Raw genomic sequence first — 12,017 nt, forward strand, 5'->3', positions numbered from 1 at the left:
AGGGGTGGCTTGATAACGCGATTGTAGCTTAGGCTTCATGTTCCGGCCTGGCAAACTCGGTCTGGTTGGAAAGGTCGCTTAGCAAGGAGTGGAAAGATGAAAATCGCAAATATTCGGATACTTTCTTCTCGAGATATTCTTGAATATACGGGCTCTGCTTAGATGCAACAACTAGCTCCTTTTTTGAAACACCTCCTTTCACGGCACCGGGTAGAGGGGTGACTTAGTAACTCGATTGTAGCTTAGGCTTCATGTTCCGGTCTGGCAAACTTGATATGGCTGGAAAGGTTGCTTAAGCAAGGAATCGAAAGACGAAAACCGCAAAATATTCGGATACTTCCTTCTCGAGATATTCTTGAGTATACGGGCTCTGTTTAGGCGCAACAGCTAGCTCCTTTTTATAACCACCGCCTGTCGCGGCACCGGGTAGAGGGGTTACTTGATAACACGATTAGAGGGGTGGCTTCTTAATGCGATTGTAGCTTAGGCTTAAGGTTCTGGCCTGGCAAACTTGGTATGGTTAGAAAGGCCGCTTAGCAAGGAAACGAAAGATGAAACCGCAAAATGATCGGATACTTTCTTCTCGAGATATCCTTGAGTATATGGGACCTGTTTAGGTGCAACCGCTTGCTCCTTTTTTGAAAAACTGGCTGTCGCGGCACCGGGTAGAGTGGGGACTTAATAGCGCGTTTGTAGCTTAGGCTTCAAGTTCCGGCCTGGCAAACTTGATATGGTTGGAAAGGTCGCTTTGCAAGGAATGAAAAGATGAAAACCGCAAAATATTCGGATACTTCCTTCTCGAGATATTCTTGAGTATACGGGCCGTGTTTAGGCGCAATCGCTAGCTCCTTTTTTGGAACAGCTTCTTTGACGGTACCGGGTAGAGTGGTGACTTGATAACGCGATTGTAGCTTAGGCTTCAAGTTCTGGCCTGGCAAACTTGGTCTGGTTGGAAAGGTCGCTTAGCAAAGAATCAAAAGATGAAAATGGCAAAATGATCGGATATTTCCTATTTGAAAAATTCTTGAATATGGCGCAACCGCTAGCTCCTTTTTTGAAATACCGCCTGTCGTGGCACTGGATAGAGTGGGGACTTGATAACGCGATTGTAGCTTAGGCTTCAAGTTCCGGCCTGGCAAACTTGGTATGGTTGGAATGGTCGCTTATCAAGGAATCGAAAGATGAAAACTGCAAAATATTCGGATACTTCTGTCTCAAAATATTCTTGAGTATACGGGCTCTGTTTAGGCGCAACCGCTAGCTCCTTTTTATAACCACCGCCTGTCGCGGCACCGGGTAGAGGGGTGACTTGATAACACGATTGTAGCTTAGGCTTCAAGTTCCGGTCTGGCAAACTTGGTATGGTTGGAAAGGTCGCTTATGAAGGAATCGAAAGATGAAAACCGCAAAATATTCGGATACTTCTGTCTCGAGATATTTTTGACTGTACGGGCTCTGTTTAGGTGCATACGTTAGCTTCTTTTTTGAAACATCGCCTGTCGCGGCACTGGGTAGGGGGGATGTCTTGATAACGCGATTAAAGCTTAGGCTTCAACTTCCGGCCTAGCAAACTTGAAATGGTTGAAAAGGTCGCTTAGCAAAGAATCAAAAGATCAAAACGGCAAAATGATCGGATATTTCCTATTTGAGATATTCTTTAGTATACGGGCCCTGTTTAGGCGCAACCGCTAGCTCCTTTTTTGAAATACCGCCTATCGCGGCACCGGGTAGAGTGATGACTTGATAACGCGATTGTAGCTTAGGCTTTAAGTTCCGTCCTAACAAACTTGGCATGGTTGGAAAGGCCGCTTAGCAAGGAATCGAAAGATGAAAACCGCAAAATATTCGGATACTTCCTCCTCGAAATATTCGTGACTATACGGGCTTTGTTAAGGCGCAACCGCTAGCTCCTTTTTTGAAACACCTCATTTCACGTCACCGGGTAGAGGGTGACTTGATAACGCGATTGTAGCTTAGGCTTCAAGTTCCGGCCTGGCAAACTTGGTATGGTTGGAAAGGTCGCTTAGCAAGGAATCGAAAGATGAAAACCGCAAAATATTCGGATACTTCCCTCTCGAGATATTTTTGACTATACGGGCCCTGTTTAGGCGCAACCGCTAGCTCCTTTTTTGAAACACCGCCTGTCGCGGCACCGGGTAGAGTGGTGACTTCTATGTGTTTTTGTCATTGTTTGGAACATATCCCAACAATTTGCATAATTTTTTTCTCCATAAAAAACTTTTATAGAAACAAGAACCTTTTGAAAAATGTGTTCATCATTCAGATGTCAGGGCTAAAATGTACTTTGCTTGAAGCGGTGAACCAGAAAAAGCCAGGGTCAGTGCAGGTTTTTGATCGGTCAGGTAATCGAAAACATATAATTTGTTTGCTAGGCTTAAGAATGACTCAGTACTTCAGCTTTATCGACATTTTGTAGCCAGTATTGTTTAGCTCAATCTCACCCTCAACGGAAAAGGAGGCTTACCTGCAAACTTAAAACGGAAAATATTTTAGGAAAAGTGAAGCCACGAGTAACATGTCTCCTCGCCTTAACATGTCTCACCGTTCTTTCCTATTAAACTAAACATGTCTTGAAATCCTTTGCATATCAATTCTTAAGACATCACGCTTGCTCTTCAACGAGATATCTTAAGTGTCACTGACGAAAGATAGCGGATGTTATCTGACATGTCTGGCCGTTTTTGAAGTCATACACAGTTGCTTGAATAATTGCTATTTTGGCCTATCTTATTACCTGCAGCTTGATGTCTAACCTTCATCAAAAAAGTTAAAGTATGCCCATGCGATATGCATCTACAGACGCGTAGGGTGGCGCCCATCCCCACTTCGAAGCCCTTGGGCCACACATGTGCAAGCCACTACAGCAGGGGGCTGGTCCGCTAGTAGTGATGTGTGCTTAATTTCCATACTATTCCTCATTAGTGCTGAGTGCTGAGCAGAGAAAGCAGCATGTACCATTTTTAGAGTCTTTGGTATGACTCACGGCCTACCGAATGCAAGGCGAACACTCTACCCACTCGGCCATTGCACTGGTTGACAACCTTCATCAACCTACCTTTTTTTCTATTATAGGAGGACCTTCGTGTGGGGTGTTGACGTTTCGCCACATTCCCGAACAAGACTACCATGGATTTGACATAGCCACTCACCGAGGCGTTTCTCTGGAGTTTTGTGCCGAACGCTGTTGTGCACACACGGCGTGTGTGTCGTTCCAGTACCGCAACATGTCTGACTGCTACCTAAAAAGAAAGCTCAGCTCAGCCGGGCAGAAAGTTCCTTCGTCAGGCGGCAACATGTACGATCGGATCTCAGGTTGGATCATAAATCTATCATTTGTATTGTCATCTATATTGTAACTAATATCATATCATATCTATAGATTATAGATAAACTTCGCTTGCTGCACCTCGCAATGAAGAGGATTGATAATGATCATTGTATCTAAGAAACAGCAACATAGTAGAATTCAGCTTTAAAGTACAGTAACAATACAGGAATGTATAACATGATTTGCTTCTCTAGAATACACTCTAGGCGCTTTACTTCGTAACGAGACATGTAAGCGATAGAATATTGCAATATGCTTAATAGAAGCAAAACGCAATATGCTTAAAGTTTTGTTTTGTTTCACCGCATGTCGACTTTGAAAACTACAAGTAATTTGATTTTACTAGTAGTCTTTGATGCTCGGCTATAACTACAGTTAGCACATGAAAACAAGAAGAAGCAAAGAAAGATGACTTTTATCATCATTATCATTGATTTACATTGAATAATTTTGCTGTCCTTTTTTGCAGACCCCCCTCTTGATGTGAGTTTTGTTCTTGTGACTGAGAAGAGTCTTACCATCACGTGGAACACTCCGAGGCCTACCCCAACTTTCTACGACGTCACCTACACAAAATGTGATGACGTCGAGACCAAGACGTTGCCGGGAGACGTCACGAGTTTGACCGTAGACGGACTACGACGCTCGACGGAGTACGGGTTCACTGTTGTCGCGGTTGGGGAGAGAGGCATCAGCGAGCCTGCACATGTGACACAGGCAACCTTACCGCCAGTGCCTTCCTCTGGAGGGTTTTGTAGCATGGAATCACCCGTAAGGGGTACGTCATGTCAATTTTGGATTTTTGTTTGCATTTCAAACAGCTAATAGTACTTTTTAAAGTTTAAAAATGTAGTCAGGTATGCTACGGTAGTCCCTTGGCCTTTTTAAGACTGAGGGGCAGTGGGTTGTTGTCTACTGTGTTTTGGATACCATATTAGAAGGTGGAGCCCATCCCTCTCCTTCCACCGTCTTTTACCTTCCCAACTAAATCCAGGTACTCATTTTTATACCTGGACGGATGAGTACTAGTTGAGGAAACTTGTGTCAAGTGCCTTTCCCGAGGACATAACGTTTTGAATAGTCAGCAATGCAAGGAATCTAACCCGTGCCCTCTCAATCCCCGCTATCCTAGCTACCCAATCACCCGACGCAACTACCTAGCATGGTAGCCATCCTATTCTAATTAGCTTTAGCTCTTTCCTCAGATCGTCTATCTGTCAATACAATACAGATTCACTGATCTATACGCTCTTAATATATTTATTGATGTCATGTTTCTATGACCTAGTGGACAACATCACCCTAGAGTACGTTGGGTGCCCTCACTGGTGGCACAACCACCAGGAACTTCCCTACCATGGGGTGACGTCCGACGTGATGACTGTGGAGTTCTGTGCAGAACACTGCAGAAAGGGAGGATACCGCTATGCAGGTGTGTTTTTCACAGTGCCCATTCTTTTGAAAAACAAAACAAAACAAAACAAAAAATAAAACAATGTATCTGCGCATTGACATCCACCAAGAACCGTTTCACAACCAGAACCTTGTGGCGACGACGGTCATGGCGATCGCACGCTTCTGCTAGAATAAGTTAAATTGTGTCTAACCGTGCGATCCATTTAATAATTTTACATTCTACTAGTTTGCTGATGTAAGTTCCTTCTACTTGAGTAGTTTTTGCGTACTTTGGTCTATGCTCGCTGCAAATACGGCGGTAATTTAGGAGCAACACAAAACCCAAGCCGACCCAAGCGCTCGGAACAATGGCGACCGTTGGAAGTGACCCTGAAAAGTTGTACTCGGCACTCGGAGTTTCACCCACAGCGACTCACGATGAAATTGTCGCTGCCTACAAGACAGAGCTTCTGTTGTATGAAGAAACACGCAAGCTCAGCAGGACAGACAGCGTCTTCAAGGAAGCTCATGCAAAGCACAAAGAGGTGAGGAAGGCTTTTACTGTTCTTTCGGACGCTTCCCGTAGACAGCAGTACAACGACAGCCATACCATCCCTGACGCGCCAAGATTCTCCAAGAAATCGCTGAAACAGCCTAGGAACTATTGTATACAACACAACGCTCAAAGTATCAGTATATACCTCCCCCCCCAATCATGTGAATTCCTGGCTTTCTAAATGTGAGGAATTCTACAACACTCGAGCAAAAGACGAGTCCAGTGACGGTCATCACATCAAAACTACGTTTGTTAATACCCAAACCAAACAGTCGGTTGGTACTGTGAGCATCAAAATCTACGAATCGACCCAGAAGTTGCTGATTCAAGGTTCGGCGTACTTGCTTTGGTTTTCGGAAGTGTTTCCTGGTCTCAGACAGAAGGTACAACAGAACATTAGCTCCACTCCTCTCGTGAACAATAACACGGTTGTTTCATCTCAGTACACAAGTCTGGAGGATTCTATAACGACAGTGAATAGCAGCACTACACTTTGCCAAACATGTGATCAACCCCTTGCATCTGATGTGTGTCCGCTGTGCAGAACTGTACCTAAAGGTTTGCTTGATGTAAACAGTAATGAGAATGAAGTTGTATCTGACAATTTGTCTAACACTCAAACAAATGTGGCGGACCGGTGTTCCTCTTCTAATTGCTCTATTGTTCAAGACAGTGTAAACAAGCTGGAAACGTGTCTAGTTGATTCAATCGCCGATAGAAAAGCGTTTGAGGACTCTATTTCACAACGGCTGTCTGTCCTTGAAGACAAACTGAAAACCTCCGGCCAAAACCACAGGTGTAGGGGTCTCACTATCGAAGAAGGGAAGAAGCTGAAAGATGACATTGTGCGTCTTGAAAGGGAAAAGCGCGATCTTGAATGTGAAGTCATGACGTTACGACACAGAATCGACGAATTAGCCAAGACCACATCAAAGCGGCAAGTGACATCGGCGGCAACCCAAACCAGGGGGAATCAGGATTCAGAGCGCGCCGACAGGCTAATCCGCGAAGTGGCGACAATAAAGGTACACAACAGATTCGAGGTGCTGAACGAGGCCATTGATGGTACCGCCGCTGGCAGTTCACATATGCCGGAGAAACAAGGTGCACAGAAAAGCCATTCAGAAGCTAATCACCGCCCGCTTGCAGCCAGAAACAACACTGAGATCCCACCGAAGGAGACAATGACGACCAATCTACAAAACAAAGAAACCCAGCTCGACATACTCATCCTGGGAGACTCCAACACCAAAGCGCTAAAAACAGACGTACTGTACCCAAGCAAAAGTGTGAATAAGGAATTGGCCTTCAACATTTCTCAATGCCTAGACTACATCCAGAGTTCAGCCCGCCCTGACCCAAAGGTCATTTTGTTCCATGTTGGGACGAATGACATACGGGATGCTAGAGACGCTACATTTGTGACAGAGAACTTTCGCGAACTAATCCAGGTAACCCACGAGAAGTATCCACGCACCAACCTTGTCATATCTTCAGTACTACCAAGAGATGACCCCACCCTCCAACGATTTGGCGATGACGTCAACACCTTCCTGAAGGTCGCCGCTGATGAGACGTCTTATATTCACACCATAGACAACTCAAACTTCGCCGCCTCTGGGTCCATCAAGAGACCCCTGTACTCATCAGACGGATATCATCTCTACAGAAATGGGACTCGGGTTCTGGCAGCCAATATAAAGCGAACGATCAACCCCCTCGTAGGCCTGGGCCATTACATGGGCCGAAGGAACGACCCTATCAACAACAACCAACCTACAGCAAACATCAAGCTAAGTTCTCCGAACCGCTCGTACAGAGACGCAGTAGTCGGTGCACAGATGGGCAGACCCAGCCAGACACCTCCCCGATTCCAACCACCTTCCCGATCCCAACCCGCTCCAAGACCAACTCAGCCTCCTACTCGCTCCCAACCTGCTCCAACTTCAAGTCACCACCCCGTGCACGGACAGGAACGCCCTGCACCGGCGCCTGAGAAAGGCCCGACAGAAAGTATGCCTGTCATTTCTACCGAACCTTCAACACAGAGAACAGGACAGACGTTCGATGCGCCAAGGGTTAGCGGCCCTATGACCATGCAAGGGTCAAAGTCCTCTACTACGAATGGCCAGACGGGGGAAGCAGCGATCACGCCCAGACACCGTGCAGGACCCTGGAACCAGCCCCCACCCTCCGGACCTTGGAGCCGGCCCATGTTCCAGCCTCCTCCCGTGCCCTGGGGACCCCCTCCTACGAACGCCAACTTCCCCATCCCGCCCCGACATCCACCGCCGATGAACCCACCGCCCTGGCCAAGTATGATGTGGCCGCCGATGTTCGCCATGTGGTAGGATGTATACTGGGACTGTACTTTGCGTCACCCTATGTGCCTTTACTTTTAAATTCCCTTTTTTATTTTTGTTTGTTATCTCTTAAAGAACTGCCAGACTCATTGTCTGTTAACGTTGGTATTTCATAAACATATACCAGTAGTTTTAGACTTCCTATTTATAGTATCTCACTGAAGGTTTAGAATGTATTGTCATAGTATCTCTATTTAAATGTTTAACTAGTTAAGTATTGTCAAGTATTGTGGATTCGGACCGCAAAGACACAATTTTTCTTAGTACTAGTACTTTATCAACAGTATGAAAACTTTCCCAGGCGGAAGCAAAAGTTTTGGTGCCTGGAACGTTCACGGTTTAGGTACCAAATTAGAGGATATAGATTTCGTGTCTTATGTAAACAAGTTTGACTTCTTCTCGCTCCTAGAAACCTGGAGCACAGACAACACAAAAATCAACATTCCCGGCTACAGTTATTTCCACCAATGCAGACAAAAAAACAAGCGAGCTAAGCGCTCCTCGGGGGGTATAATATTCTTTTACAAGAGAGAGTACAGAAACTACGTCAAGAAAGCACAATCCAAATCTACAGATGTTCTCTGGGTACAGATAGACCGAAAGCTACTGGGCCTACCAAAAGACTTGTTTATTTGTTCGGCATATATTAGTCCCAGTGCATCGACCACCCACAAATACGCAGAAAATCATACATTAGAAATCCTAGAAAGCGAAATATCTAGATATAGTTCAGACGGATTTATTTTACTGGGCGGCGACTTAAACGCTCGTCTTGGAGATTTGCGCGATTATGTAGATGATAGCACTCCTGACGATTGTAATCCAGACAGCTTCCCTTACTCCTCGGATAGACAACACATGGATAAGGCCCCTCCGAATAAATTCGGCAGGCATATTGCTGACCTATGTGTTCAAGCTAACCTTAGAGTTCTAAACGGGAGGGTGGCTGGGGATTTACAGGGGAAATTTACCTGCCACCAACCGCGTGGAAGCAGCACAGTTGACTACATAATTTGCAGTCAGTCCCTGATCCCACATATCTTATCGTTTCACATAAAACCATTAACGTTATTCTCTGATCACTGCATGGTTTGGGCATTAATCCAATCAAAATCAATAAATCACTCTTATCAAGAAAGCCGGAACATATCAAATGCAAAACCTCTCCCCAAACAGTATAAATGGAACGATAAATCAGCCCAGAAGTTCCTTTCTTCTCTCGGCCAGTCTCATTTCGTCGATAGACTACGTTTACTTTGTTCTAACGTTCCAAACAACATAAACAGCACTTCGGAAATTGATGATTATGTGTCGGAGTTTGGTTCCATTTTGAGAGAAGCAGGTGATCAGTCGCTGTGTTTGAAAAGGGTAAGGAAACGCCCACGTAAAAGACAAAACAAGAAATGGTTTGACAAAACCTGCATGGAAATGAAAAGGGAAGTGAAAAACATAGCATCTTTACTGGAAAAAAATCCGTCGAATCCAGACATAAGGGGTAGATTCTTCAAAAGTAAAAAAGAATATAAGAAATTGCTAAAAAAGAAAAAACGAGATTTCCACCAACAAATCATGGATCAATTGTCTTCACTAAGGGAAAGAAACCCGAGTGCATTCTGGAATTTGATAAATAAACTGAAACCAGGAAAGCCAAATGACGATAACCAGATTACAGAAGAGGAATGGGTAAACCACTTCAAGAATCTTGACAAATTTCCTGATAGCCCTACAGACAACGGCCATCCCAGTGAAAACATTCAAACAGACTTTTCGACCACCCCACCAAACTCGTCAGAACTAGATTCCGCAATTACCCCAGAAGAATTGGACACCGCAGTCTTAAAACTAAAAAACAATAAGTCAAGCGGCAATGACAGAATTTTGAATGAAATGCTAAAATCTGGTAAAATGTTGCTTAAAGAACCTATACTCCACTTGTTTAACACTTGCTTACAAAATGGTCATTTCCCACAAGAATGGTCAGTAAGTCATATTGTTCCTATCCACAAGTCAGGAGACACCTCCCTGCCAGATAACTACAGAGGGATTTCTATAATCAGCTGTTTAGGGAAATTATTCTCCTCCATTCTAAATTCACGCCTTGTCAAATACGCAGAACACAATAACCTTTTCCAGCCAAACCAAGCAGGCTTCAGACAAAACTTTAGAACTACCGATAATCTGTTTGTTTTAAGTACACTAGTTAGCAAATATCTTAACAAAAACCGTCAACTTTACGCTTGCTTCATTGATTTTAGCAAAGCATTTGATTCTGTTTGGAGAAACGGCCTCTTGTTTAAATTGAGTAAACTCGGTATTGGTGGTAAATTTCTAAAAGTAATAAAGGGCATGTATTCAAAGACTATAAACTGCGTTAAATCTAAAAATGGATTGACTGATCATGAAACTTTTGTTACTAACTGTGGTGTGAGACAAGGGTGCAACTTAAGCCCTACATTATTTAACCTTTTTCTTAGCGATATTGTATCCCAATTTGACGGTGCTCCTTGTAATCCCCCACTTATGCACAGCAAAACTGTCCCATGCTTGCTGTATGCTGACGACTTGGTAATTTTTTCCGAGTCCAAACAGGGATTACAGCATTCCTTGAACAATCTGGAAAATTATTGTGCACTTTGGAAATTAAAAGTAAATCTTAGGAAAACAAAAATTATTGTATTTACAAAGGGTGGCAGTCTACCTAAAAACTGTTCTCTCCTGTTTGATAATCGTGAAATAGAAATTGTAACTTGTTATACTTATCTTGGTATTATTGTGAGTGCAGCTGGCACGTTTAAAGCTAACAACAAATACCTGAGTGGCAAAGGTCTGAAGGCTTTATTCGGAATAAAGCAGTCTTTAGATAAAGCCACCGCCTCATTACCTGTTAGAAACAAACTTTTCGATGCATGTGTCAAACCTATTCTACTTTATGGCTCAGAAATATGGGGCGCATTTAAAAGCCCTAAAACCTGTCCCATTGAATCTGTTCACCTTAAATTCTGCAAACAAACACTAAATGTCCCCAGACCAGCATCTAACCTTGCCACAAGAGCGGAATTAGGGAGGTACCCCATTCAACTGAAGGCCTCCCTGAACGCTATCAAACACTTTCTAAGAATCCGTCAAAACGTGCCAGCTGACAGTCTACAAGCCGACGCCCTATCTTGTCAATTACAACTAGATGCTAATGGAAATAAGTGCTGGGCGTCCGGCGTTCGTAAGATACTGGAGGAATGCGGTTTTGCCTACATATGGAGATCTCAAATATCTCTAGGAACAAACCTATTACCTATAACCAACGCCATCAGCCAACGATTAAAGGATATTTACATTCAAACATTTAGAACCGAAATACACAATGACAACCGGGACAAATCTTTCGGTAACAAATTACGAACCTATAGATTATTCAAGACTATTTATAAAGAAGAAGAATATCTGATGGTGAAAAACATACAGCACAGATTGGCTGTCACTAAACTCCGGATTAGTTGCCACAAGTTACATATCGAAACTGGAAGGCACAACCGCACCCCTCTGCAGCATAGAGTCTGCCAATTTTGTGATCTACAACATGTAGAAGATGAACAGCATTTTATTTTACACTGTAAATTGTACCATAATGAACGGATTGTGCTTTATGAATATATCAGAAAAGAGTTCCCATATTTTGAACATCTTAATGCAACGGATAAATTTCTATTTTTGATGCGCCTAGACAAACCCTGTATATCAAACATTATATGTTCTTATATCTACACCTGTACAAAGAAGCGAGAAGATGTCGACCATCCTGTTAGCTTAGTACCTTCAACTAGTTAAATTGTATCCTGTTGTTTTTTCATATATTTGTTACATGTATTCTGTTATCAGTCATGTCTGTTATCAGTGACCTGTACCTAGCCCGTCGAGGCATGAATGTACAATAAAGGTCTTTCATTCATTCATTATTACCGTATTTTCTCGAATAAAGTACGAACTGGAAAAAAAACAGTGTCAGTTACTAACTCATTAGGATTATATGCAAATGTCACTCATGTAAATCATGTTTAGAAGTTCCTTTTGTAAGACAACACCAATATGTATGTTTTGCATTCTTCCAAGAAGTGGAGCTCCACCTTTCTCTATTTTAGGCTCTTACCATTTATCCTGGCAATAGCCTCAAACAAAGTACGCAGCCCCAACATTTGCAACGGCGTATAGCACATTTACAATTTCGAAAAATTTGAAAAGTGCGTACTTAATTCGAGAAAATCGGTATAACCGATATTGTTGGCAAAGATGTCACCGCAGGAATGCAATCACACGCATACAGTGCAAGATTTTCATTGTATTGATACAGGCATGCAGAACG

At 43.4% G+C, this 12,017-nt stretch overlaps 1 protein-coding gene across 1 annotated transcript; it reads left to right on the forward strand.

The window, feature by feature from the left end:
- Nucleotides 1-3,102: 3,102 nt before the first annotated feature.
- Nucleotides 3,103-5,448, forward strand: LOC118405114 (fibronectin-like). Its single transcript, XM_035804518.1, has 3 exons — nucleotides 3,103-3,333; nucleotides 3,819-4,127; nucleotides 4,638-5,448. Exons 1-3 carry the CDS (start codon nucleotides 3,246-3,248, stop codon nucleotides 4,838-4,840), a joined length of 600 nt encoding a protein of 199 aa, XP_035660411.1. The 5' UTR covers nucleotides 3,103-3,245; the 3' UTR covers nucleotides 4,841-5,448.
- Nucleotides 5,449-12,017: the final 6,569 nt, after the last annotated feature.

The sequence above is a fragment of the Branchiostoma floridae genome, chromosome 17, assembly GCF_000003815.2.
Source record: "Branchiostoma floridae strain S238N-H82 chromosome 17, Bfl_VNyyK, whole genome shotgun sequence".
NCBI classification, from domain to species: domain Eukaryota; kingdom Metazoa; phylum Chordata; class Leptocardii; order Amphioxiformes; family Branchiostomatidae; genus Branchiostoma; species Branchiostoma floridae.